Raw genomic sequence first — 17,682 nt, forward strand, 5'->3', positions numbered from 1 at the left:
TCAAAACCTGCTTAACCTGCTTCTGTCTGGATTTTGCTTCACAGAGTAGAGGTGGCATTTGTGTTGTAACATTAAAAAGTTTGCCCCTTATCATCATCTGCCTTTGTTTACTTAAGTTTAAAATCACTTGATGCAGAAATAATTGTAATACTGATATAGTGCATAATGTATAACAATATTACTAATTACTATTTATTATAATTTAAAGAGTATAGTATAGGTCTAAGAATTTTACAGTATTTTGAGAGTAACAGTAATCACTTAGGAAATATGTTGTAGATGAAAATTGTACCGTAGGGAACAGTGTGACATGGGTGTGGGGGTAGCCAGGCAGAGGTGGATTAGAAATGCAGTGATTGCTACATCAACCAAAAATGGCAAGGGAGGAAAGAAGTGTTAGACTTTTATTGGTCAGGTATCTGCACACATACAAGGAATTTGACTCTGGTTTTACGTTGCCCTCAATGTACAAACAAAGACTAAGCATAAATTAACAGCATAACAAGCTTAACGGAATAGGCATATGTACTATGTTGTTATAGTTATATATATATATATAATCAAACAAAAGAAAACAAACAAAATAAATGTGTAAATTGTTCCACAGATTAAAGGAAGTTGTACAGCATTGTTTGGCCTAATGTGTCTTTAAATTAAATATATATCAATACATAATATGCCAGTTAAAATAGAAATCAAATGTAAATATAATTCTTCATTTAAAAGTAAGCTCAGATTTTGAACAAACACACTGTATGACCATACTGTACCTGATGTGTATTGTTACATGTAAAGTAAAGATAAGCCACGCTAACCCTCTCCAACTCCTCTGTGAGAATACTGAATGCTCAGATAATATTTATATCACTGCAACCATATTCACAGATGTGGGCTAAAAAAATATATGTATTGTTAAGTTAAACATCAGCACAATAAGAAAGATATACACATTTGATTTTGACAAACAGCAGATACTTTGCTGTATGACATGGCTTTATATCTACATTGTGTCTGCTCAGGCTAAACTGCAACTTCATGTGAATGCAATGGCCCGCTCAGCAGTCCAACCACCATCACTGTCTATCTATTTACACTAGTCTTACCAATGCATTTAACATTTACATATACAACCATTACCACAGAACTACTACAAGACTTTGTGACAGGAAGGCTCGTTTTAGTCAGTCTAAGTTCTGTAAAGCTAAATAAAGTGACACGTGTTATATGGAGGAACTTCATTGAGTGCGTTTCACAATCAGGTCTCTGGATTCAGTTTCTCAGAGAGCTCCGATCCGTCGTCAGGAGCTGTAAGGTCAGAAACAAACAGCATCAAACAGTGAAAGTCCTCTCATCCTGCACTCAACTTTTATAAACAGTAAATACAGGAAACAGTCTTTAAAAGTTCATCTGCACAATAATGTGAAACCCTATTTAATCTACAGCATAAAGTGTGTGTCAGATCAGTTGAAAATAAATAAAAGCAGGTTTTACTTACGAGATGGAGGGCATTTGGCTGAAATCAAAACAAAAGACAAATCATTTCTTCACCTTATCCCCAGTGAATATGATCTTCTCTTCTACTCACTAAAACTACTCATCACTTCTCTCCCACATCATCTTGGTAAGGTCAAATTATCATGACTCACAGGCTCTGAGCCTGACACTGCTTACTGTTGGTTGCTTTAAATTCTGTGGTGCAGGGAACTGATGCTTGTTTCTGTTGTGCAACCTGGATAAAAGCATCAACTCAAAGACTAAAATATACTGAACTGAAATCTTTCCATTTTCTCTCTCACCTTTCTTCTTTTTGTAAGCCATGAGTCCAACTGCAGTGATGAAGATGAGTACAAGAACAACTGCTGCAGCAGTGATGGGCACGGTCATGTCACTGGACTTCTCTGTTGAACAAGAGAGCAACCAAATAAAAACAAGATCAGTACAGATAAAGGACAGAAGTACATCCATCCATTCATCAGTTTATTAATGCGTATGTATGGGTTTGTTCCTGTGGACTACTAGTATAGTATAAAATGTATAGACTAGTGTATTGATATTGTTATTGATCGTCCTGGGTTCGCCTAACTGTATAAACTTAATAAGGAACCAATAAACAATTTCTAATGTTTCTAAAAAAACTGATTTTCTGAAAATTGGTTCAGAATTTAGCAGTGCCTGAATTGTACAGAAAAAAGTTCCAGTGCCCTAATGCTGCACAACCCTAACCCTGATTCTTCTGGCCTTTTTATCCTTTTCAATAAAGGACATTTTCAGTTACTGTATTGTGATAGAACGTTATAATTCCATATACTGCGGTAGAGGATTTTGGCTATATCACCCACCATTATTGTGAGTCACCACAACCACGAGAGGTCCTTGAGCACACAGTCATACATGTGTACAAAAAATATGAGGCTGAGGTCCACTAGAATGCGAGGTTATCTGTAGATAGATACAAAAACAAACCACCAACAGGCATGCAGTCCCATTCAGCACACTCTAATGTCAGTCTTACCCCAGTTGGTTCTGATCTCTGCTTTGTCCAGTTTGGTGACGATGTCGTTCTTCACACCAGAGAGCTGAAACACACAGTCGTACCTCCTCCAGTCTTCAGGTGTGACTGATGAAAGGTTCAGGTCAACACTCATCTGGAAGGATCCATCGTGGTTGGGGAGGATCTCTCCGTGGTCCACGTCCTCATGAAGCTCCTCTCCATCTTTCCTCCAGATGAGTGTGGCACTGTCAGGGTAGAAACCTGTAGCGTGGCAGCTGACTGGAGAGGAGGAAGTCTTCTGGAGGAGAGACACTGAGGGAAGGTCTGGGAGAGAGAGAGAGAGAGAGAGATGACAGCCCCTCATAACAACCACCACATTGTCTCTATATAGACAAATGAGAGAACCACTGAAGAAACTCACTCCAGTCAGAGAAGAAGGATCTGCCTTTGTGGTTCACAGCAAAGTACTCAAACACAGTGTCAATATTCAGTGGAACTATTTCTATTGTGAAACACTGAAACTCTGTAAACTGATTTAAGTCATACTAAAACACTGACTGTCACAGTATCAGCTTTGATTGAAAGTAACCTCAGAGCACCCAAAAATGTCTCTACTGACTGGTTAGGACTAAATCAAATCTTACTGCACAGAAAACTGCTATAAGGTAATGTCACACTGATTGGAGTAATAATAATAATACAATGGCAGTTCAGTCTGAGCAGATTATAGGAACATTGTTGAGTTCATAAAACTAAATCAGATCATGTGATTCTACCTTTTCTCTGCAGAGAGTTGTTGCCAAAGACCAAATACTTCTTCAGGAACCCAGGGAAAAGCTCAGTGAGGTAAATCTTATTGTATTTTATTCTAGCTTTGTCAATATCCCATCTCAATTTGGTGGTGACAGCCTGAGGTTTCGGAGCGATCCATGTCAATGTCTTCAGGTCAAAAGATATGAAGTCTTCTCCATCATAACCATACTGATTAAAACCATTAACCTCTCCAGTCTCATCATCCCACTCACATCCACTCATCCTCTGTAAAACATGGGCACCTGAGAGAGAGACAGAGACAGAGACTGTAATTAACAATGATGTACAGATGAAGATGATCTCACAGATATTGGGCAGTGTGTGTTGCACTTCTATTTTCATCTTCATCTTGTGGTGTGTTCATGATTCAAGAGCAGATAAGTGTACTTTTTCTTTATATGAGTGATGAAACCCAATTTCTGTTACACATTCTTTTCTTTTGTCAACCATGAACTACAACATCCCTGGTCGGGCCAGCTGAAGACTTTTGTTGTGTCTGTCTCCCCCTCATTGTCTTTATTCCCCTAACTGCTGCTTTCTAATAAAGGCATACAATTAAAATAAAAGTGTCACCTGCTAAAACACCTGCAGCATTGAATGCAGTTGAGTGACCACACAAGACTGACCAGGAACTCATTGAAACATAGTTATTGTGTAACTTCTATTACTAACTGGGAAAGGTGGGAAGCTGCCAAACTTCAGGGAGCCTGAAAGCTCCGGGCTTATTGCAACCCTTGTTGTGTCATCTAGTAGTAAAAGACCTTTTAGAGCCATGTATGACGGTTGCTTTCTACTGACTGCAAAACTTTAGTGCTTGATAAGAATCACCTGACTGGCTAATGTTTAACAAACATTATAAAAACTTTGCATTTTCTAATTCAGTGTAAAGATTTAGTTTTTATTATTATTATTTCGATTTTGTGCTATGAAAGTTATATTTTGTGTGTGATGACGACTTTCATTGGTCTAGAGAGGTGGATAAAGTTAGTTCCAAATGTTCCAGATACAATATCAGAATCTTACGTAGTTAGTATATTATTATTACAACACAAAACTCGAGTGTGAAGGTGTGATTCTTGGACTGAAACCTGTACAGATGGATGTTAAGCCCATTCAATCAAATTATTTAAAGAAATCATGAAGAAAATGGAGGCTGTACTTTTCCTGTTTGTTTGTAATTGTGAGGATATTTTGACTATAGATGGATGTTTTGAATTTCTCAGTATGATGAGTAGTTTGTGTTGGACAGAGCAAACAAGTCTAACCAGGACCTGATTTATGGATTACATGCTGACTGGCAGCTAGTGGTTCCAGGTTTTCAAAGCAATGTGATGGCGGTCTATTTACTTTACAACTAAGATGCAGAACAGTTTAACAGTAAACAGTGAAATATAACATAGTGGGCTACATACTGTACCTCCACTTTGGTTGAAGCGCTGCTTTAAATTATCAAGTGTGGTTTTAAAGAAGTGCGGCTCATGATCTGAACACTTTGTAGTGTACCACTGCAAGTGCTGAGGATCATCTTCAAATAATTTTTTCAACCAGTCCTGTTGTGGTTCTGGTCTCTTTTTGTTGCTGTCGCAGTAACCGGCCAGAATCTCATTAACCTCTAGAACAACCACAAACTCTGGGAAGTCTGGGACTCCAGCAGATGCAGTGAAGATAAACTTCAGGGAGTGTTTCACTGCAGGAAAAACAAGGTTTAATACATTTATACACACACACATAATTTAAATATGATGTAGACTATTCAGTATGATTCACATTCCCAACATATAGTCTTATCAAGTTGAAGTAAAACTGAAACTAAATTCTTGTTTGTCTTTAGCAAAATGCAATAAAATAAATATGTTAAATGTGATCTTACCTGCTGATGAAACGTGACACAAGAGCAGCAACAAAAAGACGTTTTTCATTGTGTTTTTGGTTAAGACTTGTGGGTAAAGAGTGAGCTGGGTCCGCTGTGGTTTCTACTGTAATGTGAGCCACAGAGTGCTGAACCGTGATAAAGGGAGCTGTTGTCAGAATGTTTATTACGGTAGGCGTGGCCTAAAAGATACATATACGCGTTTTATATTATGTACAATTTGGACTTATATTACTGTACTGGTTGTTTGTTTGTTTGTTTGTTTGTTTAGATAATTAAGGGCAATTTTTATTTTACTAATCATGAGTTCCTCATATTGGGACCTAAATTAAATCAGTAAAGTACATTCATATTTTATGCCAGTAAACAGTATTACAAATGTAATGATAACACACAGGCTTCTTGGACTTTTATTGCTCACCTATGAGACTAAAAGCATTAAAATCAGAGAGGTGTTGTGGTGCTTTGGCTCCAGTTGTGAAGGGCTGCTGTTGCCACCAGATGTCACTGTGCTGCTGCATTTGAAGCCCCAAAGCTCCAGACAGCTTCATCCACCTCTCACTAGTTCTGACTTAACTAAGAACGAGTGATATGTATTGGAGCAAGAGCATCCATTACTAATGATCTTAAAACAATCTATTTGTGACAAACTGGTGAAAATACAGCCTCTCTTTTTATCACTCTCAAAGACACCACCTCCCTCAACATGCTAGTTTCCCCTTCAACCATCGTCCCCTTCATGCTACTTCCAACAACAATAACAACAACAACAACAACAAAAATCAGTCATAAAGTCATAAAAAAAAGTATTAAAATAAAAATGATTATTCATTTGTATGATGAATTGTTGTGGAAGAATTCAACAGCCTCACTGCCTGAGGGAAGAAGCTGCTCTGCAGTCTGGTGGTCCGGCAGCAGAAGCTTCTGTACCTCTTCCCAGATGGCAGCAGGGTGTGTCTGGGGTGGGTGCTGTCTTTTAGTATCCTTTGGACTCTGTGCAGGCATCTCACCTCAGCAGTATCACTGATGCTGGGCAGCTGAGTACCAATGATCTTCTGGGTGGTTTTAATCACCCGCTGCAGTGTCCAGAGTGCTGAGTTGACCGAGGGAGAATGTGTTGTTGAATGCTGAGCTGAAGTCATCCTACACCACAAACTGTACAGTGATATCACTCTTCTCAGCTGTCAGTCCTATAAACTGGCATCAGGACATGTGTGTGCTCACATCAACCTTGGACTAAAGAAAACTCGCTGTGCATAACTGATCATAAAGTTCCAAGAAAACAGCCACCGTCAACATGTTTCACACTACGTACAAAGTGAATGTCACATACAAATGGAAATAGTCTCAAACACAAGTTTAACATACTTTAAAGATTTCAACAAAAGCTTTAATTACAGATGAAAATAATATACAAGCAGAATATTTACAATAAGTTTTGATTGTTTTTATATTTGGAAGAAGAAGTTATGAATGAATGGATTATTCTGAGCAAACAGGACTTTGTCTGTTATCACAAATGCAAACACATCTACCTGCATGGTTTGATATCATTAGAGGTCATTTTGTGAACCACAAACCTGAAGAGACGGAGAGAATAATCACATAAAACAGAATTAACTTCATCAGAAATATTTGGAAAGTTCAATTCAACGAAGGTTATAACATTGTATCAGTACCTGAGTATTCTGATTTCAATGAGATCTAAAATATTCACAATTTTACAACATTTTAACAGATGGCTGCTTTTAAAGGATTATTTCTTGACTTTATTTTCTGATGTGAGCATCAATGCCTCATTTAGCTTGTTTTTTCTCTTTATAACCTCACTTATCTTTATCTACTGTTGGTCATAGGAAACCAGCTCTTTGTCAGATATTTTCTTTGCAGCTTTAAAGTGATTCAGAGGTTTTACAGTGAACGACAAAACAATATCAAACTGCTTTAACTGGAGGTGTTAGGTTCACTGTTTTGTTGTCCCACATGATGTCACTGTGTGCAGGGTGGTGTGTTTGCTCGTGATTCAGATTCTCAGAGAGCTCAGAGCTGTTTTCAGGAGCTGCAAGGTCAGAAACACACTGTTAGTCCTCTTCTCCTGCACTGAACTACCTCAGCTCACAATGTAAAGAACGTGTCAGAGACAATAGAATAAAAACAAGTTCTACTTACGACGTGGAGGGCGATTGGCTGAAATAAGAAGAAAAGATCAGAAGAGTTTAAAATGCCAGAAAACCTTTTGTCTCATTTTCCCTTCTGAATGTAATTCTTTCATATAAAGTGAAACTCATTTATATGTTATTAAAGGTTTAACTCGGCTCATTCTAGTCTCTCACCTTTCTTCTTTTTGTAAATGATAAATCCAATCGCAGCAATGAGGACGACAGCAAGAACAACCACTGTAGCAGTAATCGGGATGGTGATGTTACTGGGCTCCTCTGCTCGGCAAAAAACAACACAAATAAACAAAAATGATCACAACATGTGAAGATGAAGCAGGTTAAAAGATCTATCCATCTGTTCATCACACATTCACATTGTGAATAGAGTATAATACAGTAGTCACTGGTGTGTGTGAGCAGAAATATACAGCATTTAAAGGACACAGCTTACTTCATGAATCTCCTCTCCATCTTTCCTCCAGATGAGTGTGGCACTGTCAGGGTAGAAACCTGTAGCATGGCAGCTGACTGGAGAGGAGGGAGTCTTCTGGAGGAGAGACACTGAGGGAAGTTCTGGAGAGAGAGAGAGAGAGAGAGAGAGAGAGAGAGAAAGAGGAATGGAAAAGTGTTAGAGAAAGATGAAAGGGGAGAAGGGAGAACAGGGAAGGGAATAAAACAAGGGAATAGACAGATGAAGAAATTCAAGAGGGAGGAATCAAGATGAGTGAAAGAGAAAATGGGACAGAGATAAGCAATGAAAGACACACTGTATCTGTCTGCATTATGAGTGCATGGTCCTGTACTTGTACAGCGCCTTTCTAGTCTTCCGATCACTCAAAGGGCTTTAACACCACGTGCCACATTCACCCTTTCACACACATTCACTCAGTGATGGTAAAGCCCATCAAACGGAAACCTCGGGAGCAATTCGGGGTTCAGTACCTTGCTCAAGGACACGTTGACATGTGGTGGGAGGAGCCGGGGATCAAATCAACAACCTTCCGATTAGTGGATGACCCACTCTTCTTCTAAGCCACAGCCGCCCAACCAGAAAAATGTTACCCTGATGGTGGTAGAAGATAAGCAGTAATCCACCTCAGGTATGTTAAGCAGCCTAAAATAGTAGTACTGTTAAAATCCTAATGATACCCATCCATACAATCTGTGTAAACTTACTTACCTCATGTCTGGCTATCACAGTATCAGTTTTGATGGAAAGTAATGTAGAGCACCTACAACTGTCAGTCTCTGATTGGTCAGGGCTAAATCAAATAATACCTTCAACAGCCAAAAATAAGATAACGTCAAACTGATTGGAGTAATAATACAATGGCAGTTCAGTCTGAGCAGATTATAGGAACATTGTTGGGACTCATTCTCACAGAATCAGGGGCTATTTCACTGAAGCCAGAATGCCCCTGCGTATGAAAAATCCAACATGGGATGATGATGACAACCAAGGATATCAGGACTCAATAACAGCACTCTGCACAGAGATTCAGACCGCGTTCCCAGTTCCACAAGACATGACCGCTCTGGAACTGATGAATCAGGGCTCAGACGAGGCTGTGGGCGTATTCCTGGCGCGCCTCACTACTGCCTTTGACTGTCATAGCGGCATGCAGCGCCCAAATACAATGGGAGGCTCCCCACTCACAGCTTAAGAATCAGACTTGAAAAGCCTTTTTCTAAGCAGAATGCACCCCTCACTGGCAGATGCCTGTCGCCACTCCTGCATCACCTGGAAATCCTGCAGCTTGGCAGATATTTTGCAACATGCTGAGCATGAAGAAGACATTCAAAAACGTCAGGACGCGCTAAAAAAGAAGAAGAAACAGGAGAAACTGGACGAGGCCAAGCTGACTATGTACAATGCAATGACGAGTGAAGAACAGTAGAACTGTTAGAGAACAAACCACGTGGTTCATCTGTGTACTGTTAAGAAAATTAGGGATGAGGATCAGCCAACATAATGGCGTTTTGTACAAGATTTACAAGCAGTAAATGCTGCAGTGCATCCGCGCACGCCTGAAGTTTCTAACCCACATACCATTCTGTATCTCATCCCACCAGACGCAACTCATTTTCCGGTTGTTGATTTGGCCAATGCATTTTTCTCCGTACCCGTCCATCCTGAAAGTCAATATTGGTTTGCATTCACCTTTCAGGGGTGTAGCTACACCTGGACCAGATGTGCATAAGGGTACTTGGAAAGTCCAACGTATTTTCATCAGCAGCTGAGCCTAAATTTTCAAAATTTAGAATTTCCATCAGGTTCTGTCTTATTAGCTCATGTAGAATACCTTATGGTGGCCAGCCCCTCAGAGGAGGCATGCAAAACAGACACGGTTGCACTATTAACATTTCTGGCTAACAGCGGTCACAAAGCCAGCTTGTCTAAATTGCAGTTTGTTCAGACAAAAGTAACATACCTGGGACATGTGATCACAGCAGAGGGCAAATCCCTCTCTCCCAAACGAATTGCAGGATCCCTAATTATTCAGAGCGAGAGGCACCCCTCTCAGCTATGGTCCATGGCAAAAAATTGACAGCTCATGGCAAAATTACATGGACCCCAGAAGCAGAAAAGGCCTTTGTAGATTTGAAAAGTGCACTCATAAATGCTCCAACACTTGGCTTACCAAATCCAAATAAGCCATTTGTATAGTTCATCGATCAAAAGGGTGGATATGCCACTTCTGTCCTCTGCCAGAAACATGGAGATAAACTCAGACCTGTTGCTTATTTCTCTACAAAGCTGGATCCAGAAGCAACAACAACCCTCCCTGCCTTAGAGCTGTAGCAGCTGCAGAGAAGGCAGTGATAGCCTCTAGAGATTTAGTAGGCTATTCTGAGCTCATACTTATGGTACCACACGCTATAGCTCACATTTTGCACACACAAGATGCTGTCTGCGCAGCGCTGGTTGAGATAACACACCACATTGTTGGAAATGCCTAATGTCACTGTCAAACGATGTTCTACTCTAAATCCTGCTTCTCTCCTCCCAACACAGGAAGATGGCGATGACTCAGAAAACTTTCATGACTGTGTGCAGATTCTGGAGGAAGAGTGTTCACCAAGGGTTGATCTGTCAGACACACCTCTCCCAAACGCTGGCCTTGAGTTGTTTGTAGATGGTTCTGCATCAAGAGACAAAACAGGCGTCAACCAAACATTTTGCTGTTGTCACTCTGCATGCAATTGTAGCATCAGGCAAATTACCATCTAATTTTTCAGCACAAGCTGCAGAGCTAGTAACGCTCAACAAAGCATGCAAACACGCTGAGGGCAAAATAGTGAACATCTACACAGACTCTCATTATGCGTTTGGGGTGGTTCATGACTTTGGCGCCCTTTGGCGACACAGAGGTTTCCTCACCTCCTCTGGAAAACCTGTAGCTAATCACCACCTTGTTTCTGATCTTTTGGGTGCTATAATGTTGCCAGCAACAGTATCTGTGATGAAATGTGATGCTCACACTAATAACTCTGATCCTGTGTCTGTAGGAAATGCTGCTGCAGATGCAGCAGCAAAGGCTGCTGCTGTGAAAAGTGACATGTTTCACATCCTCTTTTCCTCCTCACAGCCTGACGTTAACCCATGTGCTGATCTCCCCACCATCCAACAACTGGCTACCGCCGCAGAGAAGGCGCAATGGTCAAAAGCTGGAGCCACATTTTCTAACAAAATTTGGTTCGGGCCTGATTTAAAACCATGTTGCCACATGCCCTCTTTCCATTCTATGCTAAACTAGCACATGGAAAGGACCATGTGGGCAAAGGGGGAATGAGTATAGCCATAAATGCTAACTGGTATACCAGAGGGTTTTCAACTTTTGCCTCTGATTACTGTAAAAGGTGTGTCACATGTGCAGCACACAATGCTGCGGGAGCTCCTAAGGTTATGCAGCACGGTCATGCTCTTCCCCAAGGCCCTTTTCAATACTGGATGATGGATTTCATAGAACTCTCACCATGTGAAGGAAAGAAATATTGTTTGGTGTTGGTCGACATGTTCAGCAAATGGGTTGAAGTTTTTCCTTCCTCCAAACAGGATGATTAACTTTGGATATCATTAATTTTTGTACCTTTTGCTGTTGCTCAGAGATGCCTATGTCTTCATTTTGTTATGAGATGTTTTCCCTAACGTGACTGATGACGTGGTATCTTAAATCTTGACTTGATATCACTGATGTTTAATTACCTGTGAGTTGTATAACCTTTAGCAGCATATGTTACTTTGATTACTATTGTCACTCTTTCACTAATGTTTATCACAACATTTAAAATGTTATTGCCAGTCACGACCAAAAATCTTTTATTTTTCTCTACTACTTAAGTGATCAGGTATGATCAAAAGAGGGGAGATGTAGAGGAAAAAATATCATTTAGTAAATAACCTTTGTATGAACTGTGATTTACTGTATTATACTGTTCTGTACACAGCATGACCAACTTTATTTCCTGTTGAACTGTACCCGACCTGATTACTATAAATGAATCAAATGAGGCATGACATGATGATAGGTTGAAGTATAGTCCAGCCTACACATGTCATGCTGACCTGCACTGGATGAATACAATAAACACCTGTGTAATGTAAGGTTGGAACATAGCGTGCTCTGGTTGAAATACAGCCAGGCCCAAAAATCTAAACTTTTATCCATTTTTGGTCTAAGACGGAAGCGGGCCTTTGCGGCCTTTATCTAATTGGTAGCGAGGTACTCAGCATCGATTCCTCGGCAGACGCTGACTGTCACTTTGTTGGTGCCGATGCTTCTGCACAGAAGCTGAATAAATATACAAAGACAAATTTCTCTTTGTTTGGTTTTCCTTTATTTTCGGTCAAACTTCCACCACACAATCTCTTAGCCACTTCCCACATAATAATAGCAGTAATGAAATGACTGTTCAGTACTGTTCCTCCTTTGTGGATGGACATCAGTCAAAGTGAACGTTGGGCCATTTCCATGTTAGCAGATTGGAACCCTGAAACACAAATGAAAGATTAGTATTATTATTATTATTATGCTCAGAATTTCAATATATAAAGTGCTATATCGAGCCCTATCACTGGAGATGTCAGAAATGTCATTTAAGACTATCAGAGGCACGTAATTAAAGAGGAAAGTAAAACTTGCATTGTTATGAAAATATTGTTCCTCACTATTATTTTTTCTTCTCCAGATGAAGAATCCACTGATGCCGACCCAACAGAAGCAGTACTACAGCAGATTTGATTAATAAAATACCAACTTGGGAAAGAAAACCTGGAAGTGAAACAACAGAACATTTACACTTGCATTGTTTGAATCTCAACAAGCCATGCTGTCTGGTTCTGAGGGTGGATATTGTTCTCTGTGTGAACTTTAAAGGATAGGTTCAGATTACATACAGATACATTACAGATATTATACTAGGTCCAAACTACAAAGCACAGTCTGATTACTATTGAGATTTTTACATACAATACACTTACAAATTATTACAATTAACATGTGTATTGCATTTGAATCACAATTTATATGATATACAAAAAACAAACTGCTTGTTGTTCTTCAGTGCCACTGCAATTACAGAGTTACAGCTGACTGCATTATTAAAGGATCATTGTTAGATGCACAGTATGTGAGGGAGAACTGCTTGTAATAGAAGGTTTAAGACAGCTATCTGATCAATCCTAGGTTAGGGATTACAATTTAAAGATCAAGGCTGATATAATTAACCTCTGTAGTTATTATCCAGGTCTTTTTTTAATGGACAACATAACTGATACCAGTCTTACCCCATGGAGAACTGCTTGTAATAGAAGGTTTAAGACAGCGAGACAAGACAAAGTGCTAAGCTTAGAACAGGTCGGATAGATGAGAGGAAGTAACACAGCAGTGTAGCACAAGACAAGAGGAAGTAAGACCATTGCTTAGCACAGCTGTGTGGCACTAACAACAGAATAAGGAGACGTTTTACAGCTACTGTTGGGTCAAAGAAGTGTGCAGAAATGCAATTGCTCCTATTATCGTATGGAAAGAACATGTAACTAGTGTAGCTGTAAGTATAAAGTAAGATTGTATGATCTTGTCCAGGCAGTCCAGAGGAATCCAGATAACCAGGAAGAGTAGGCAGAATTCTTAACACACCCATAAAAAGATGGCCCAGTGCAATGCATAGTGCGCCAAAGGAAACCACAGTTTCTGTTTAAACCAGAGTGAGAACACATCACAACAGTTTACCACGGTGACAGTAGAGAAAGTGAATTCTATGGGAATTAAAAAATGTCAATGTTACTGACAAACCTGAAGAAATGAAGACGGTCACATCAGGTCAACAAAAGTTAAATGCATGTGCAGCATATCGAGTAAAATAAACTAAATGTGGATTCCCACCGTCAATACTTCTGATCCCAGTTTTGCCCCAGTTGGTCCTGATCTCTGCTTTGTCCAGTTTGGTGATGATGTCGTTCTTCTCACCAAAGAGCTGAAACACACAGTCGTACCTCCTCCAGTCTTCAGGTGTGACTGATGAAAGGTTCAGGTCAACACTCATCTGGAAGGATCCATCGTGGTTGAGGAGGATCTCTCCGTGGTCCACGTCCTCATGAAGCTCCTCTCCATCTTTCCTCCAGATGAGTGTGGCACTGTCAGGGTAGAAACCTGTAGCGTGGCAGCTGACTGGAGAGGAGGGAGTCTTCTGGAGGAGAGACACTGAGGGAAGGTCTGGAGAGTAAACAGAGAGACAGTTTATAGACAGTATTTAGACTGTATTAACTTATATTAACATTATAATTCCTCTTTGATGTAATGTATTTTAAAGGTTTTAGTAACAAACACACAATATATACAGGCATGCAACACTATACACCGATCAGCCATAATGAGAATAATAGTTAATAGCCATCACAACTTGGCCTTTGTCAAAGTCGCTCAAATCCTCACGCTGTCCATTTTTCCTGCTTCTAACACATCAACTTTAAGGACAAAATATTATATCCCTATATGCCTAAAATATCCCACCCACTGACAGGAGCCATGATAACCAGATAATCAGTGGCATTCACTTCACCTGTCAGTGCTCTATTGTTATGAAGTGTAATTGAGAAAAAGCGGGAAGGACAGAGGAGAAAAAGACAGATGAAGAGAGGTCAGATCGATTACAAAGGGAGGAATGGGGGGACAGTGAGTGTGAGACAGACAGAGAGAAAGAGAAAATGGAGGTCAAGACATAGAGAGGTGAGAGAGAATGAGAGAAAGAGCAATGTGTGTAAAGTGAGACAGAGTGAGTCTCTGTATGTTGGTGATATTTATTGTGATGTTACTGTTGGTTAGAAACTGAAGAGAAAGATGAAGATTGTTGTGTCCATTAAACTACATCAGGTCATGTGATTCTACCTGTTCTCAGCAGAGAGCTCCTCCCATAGTCCACATACTTCTTCAACCAGTCAATGCACTCCCGGATGAGGTAGTTCTTATAAAGTGCTATCTCAGCTTTATTATTATCCCACTTGTGTTTGGTGATGACAGCCTGTGGAACTGGAGCAGTCCATGTCTCTGTCTTCAGGTCAAAAGCTATGAAGTCTTCTCCATCATAACCCCACTGATCATAACCATTAACCTCTCCAGTGTCATCATCCCACTCACAGCCGTACATCCTCTGGGCAACGTGGACACCTGAGAGAGACAGACAGAAACAGTATTAAACCAGAGTGAGATCACAGCACAGTCTTCTATCATAAGTTGATATCACATCTTTACCACAGAGACACACTGATCCACAGACACCAACACAGAGGATCTACACCTCCTGCTGTTATTGGCTCGATGGAAGACACTCACAGACAATCATCATCTGGACTTCATAGTTTAATCTACGTGAATAAAACACATGAAGAACTCAATGAAATAAACAAACCTCCAGTTTGGTTGAAGCGCTGCTTCGCAGTTTCAATATTGGCTTTGAAGGCCTGCTGTTTACCCAGACAGGCCTGAGTCTCCCTCTCCCAGTACTGAGGATCCTCTGCTGTGACTCTGCTCATCCAGTCCTGTTTGGGTTCTGCTCTCCTGGTGTTACTGTCATAGTGAACTGTCTGAAATTCATCAACCAACCCAACAGTAACAAACTCTGGGAAGTTTGGGACTCCAGAAGACGCAGTGAAGATATACTTCAGAGAGTGAGTCACTGTAAGAAAACATTAATGTAACATTTCACTTTTATAAATCACGTGCAGGACATTTATTGTCCTGCACACAGAATCGAAAAGAACTACAGTACATTTAAAACATCCTAATAATCTCTGTTGTGCAGTAAATAAACGCTATATATATATATATATATATATATATATGTAACAGAGACAATAAAACAGAAAAAAAATATAGTATTAAAAAAAAACAAAAAATGTTTTAAAAAAAAAAAAAACAAAAACCCCCCCCCCAAAAAAAAAAAAGAAAAATTTAAAAAAAAATTTTTTTTCCCCACCCCTCTCGGTTTTGGGGCCCCCCCAAAAAAAAATTTTCCCCTTTCCCCTTCCCCTTTTTTTTTTTTTTTTTGGGGGAGGGGGAGGGGAGGGGGGGAAAAAAAAAAAAAAAATATTTTCTGTTAAATTACACTTATAAGTTTGGTTCGCTAATATATTTATATATATATATTTTTATATTGTTATAAAAAAAAATATATATACTTAGTTCCTGCAGTCGTGTGTCTGACCTTCATTGACAGAAAGAACGTTTGTAAAAACAGTCGTCCTTCTTTCTGGTGCTGATATCTCGATGTGAAGTGAAACTACAGTTTAGTTTCCAGTTAGTGTTAGTCATTATCGTATTAGTTTGACTGACTCACCTGCTGCTGCGCCTTGTGGACTGATTCCCAGGAGAGCCAGAAACATCAGGGTCTTCATGCTGAATTCAGACATTTTGATAAATGTCTTTAATGTGTATTCATACTGATAAAGAGTCACTGTGGTTCCAGTTCGAGCACCAAGGTTTAAGTGAAACAGAGTAGTTGGTACTGTAGCAGTGGTCTGCAGGAAGGCGGTGCCGGATGATCTATACTACCGGTGCATGTCATTATAAATTATATGGTACCAATGTCCACTGAACAATTTATAAACCTTACAGTATCCATGTAAATTGTTTAACATATTAATGTTAATTACAGTTGTTGATTTTAATCATTTAATATTCCTTTTAACACTAAAATCTAGTGTAAAATAAAAAAGCACTTCTTTGTGTGATGCTCCAACACTTTGAGATGAAATGATCCTGTAAATTATTTTAATCACACACACAATATCACAGCGCATTATACTGCGTCTCACTATGTAGGTCTATGTGCTACTCCGCCACACACAAACAGAACCACAGCTGAGGTTGAAACTGAAAGTAAAAGGATCTTATTTTAGCCTGTGTGGGCAGACATGTAGGCAGGGCTTTATTCTGGTGTTTCAACTTCATATGAAAGGAGAATTAAATCTTCTGCTGCTCAGATTGTGTACAATGTTTTGTAGGTTAATGTGATGTAATGTGCAGAAATGTGTTATTCTCTGGGAGGTCAGAGGTCACTGTCAGCTACAGATCAGACACTCTGCAGTTTGTGTGGATGCAGCAGGGTCTTATTGCTGTTTCAGAGCTCCCTCCAGTGATGTGGAGCAGTACAGTTTCTCTGGACTGTTATTATCTGTTATTTAAACACTTTTGTGTTCAATCACACCATCTGGTTATTAAATGAGACGGAGGAGAACATATTGTATCCTTATTGGAGTCCATATGTAATAAGGTATTTTATTTATGTGTTAGTATGTTTCAGTTCAGGTCTACTCACTGGTCTTGGCACAGAATAGAGGACGACTATCAGAACAGACAGTATGATCAAACACACAATAGTTTATGTAAAGGTTGAGGTGCAAGTCAAACTAATTTCCAAGGGATAGTTTACCACTATGTTATAATTATTAAATTTAAAAGTTAATCTGCTGTTAAAACAAAAGGCTGAAATAAAATGTTCCCTTATCTGAAGATGCAATGTGACAAAAGTAGCTTGATCACATTTGAGCTGATCTTAAGTTGAACTTCAGTTTTAAGTGAGCCACGTGTTCAGTTTTGAATGAATGGATAGATGTCATGAGCTATCAGCTGAGAGATCTGATGGGCAGAGAAAGCGACTTCTTGTATTTCTTTTGCCATTATGTGATATTCAGATATAATCTCTCTGGGCAGATCACAGTCAGACAGGTAGCAACAAATAGGAAGACAAGAGCTGAGTGTGTGACACTTTTCTTCATCACTATTTGGACACATGCACTGAGTGACAACTGTGTGTTTATTTTATTTTGATGTAGTTGTTTTCACCAACTT

General features: G+C 39.6%; 1 protein-coding gene across 3 annotated transcripts; it reads right to left on the bottom strand.

The window, feature by feature from the left end:
- Positions 1–388: 388 nt before the first annotated feature.
- Positions 389–16,256, bottom strand: LOC127360857 (major histocompatibility complex class I-related gene protein-like). 3 transcript variants are annotated; one of them, XM_051395280.1, is made up of 8 exons: positions 16,169–16,256; positions 15,242–15,508; positions 14,722–15,000; positions 13,830–14,049; positions 2,513–2,595; positions 1,797–1,898; positions 1,496–1,513; positions 389–1,305 (listed from the first exon to the last, which is right to left on the bottom strand). In XM_051395280.1, exons 1-8 carry the CDS (start codon positions 16,239–16,241, stop codon positions 1,256–1,258), a joined length of 1,092 nt encoding a protein of 363 aa, XP_051251240.1. In that variant the 5' UTR covers positions 16,242–16,256; the 3' UTR covers positions 389–1,255. The 3 variants fall into 3 exon arrangements, with proteins under 3 accessions (XP_051251240.1, XP_051251238.1, XP_051251241.1); XM_051395278.1 differs by lacking the exon at positions 13,830–14,049 and having other exon boundaries at positions 2,513–2,815; XM_051395281.1 differs by lacking the exons at positions 13,830–14,049; positions 14,722–15,000; positions 15,242–15,508; positions 16,169–16,256 and adding exons at positions 3,268–3,546; positions 4,722–4,991; positions 5,175–5,307 and having other exon boundaries at positions 2,513–2,815.
- Between the last annotated feature and the right edge of the window lie 1,426 nt (positions 16,257–17,682).

The sequence above is a fragment of the Dicentrarchus labrax genome, unplaced genomic scaffold (genome assembly GCF_905237075.1).
Source record: "Dicentrarchus labrax unplaced genomic scaffold, dlabrax2021, whole genome shotgun sequence".
Taxonomy (NCBI): domain Eukaryota; kingdom Metazoa; phylum Chordata; class Actinopteri; family Moronidae; genus Dicentrarchus; species Dicentrarchus labrax.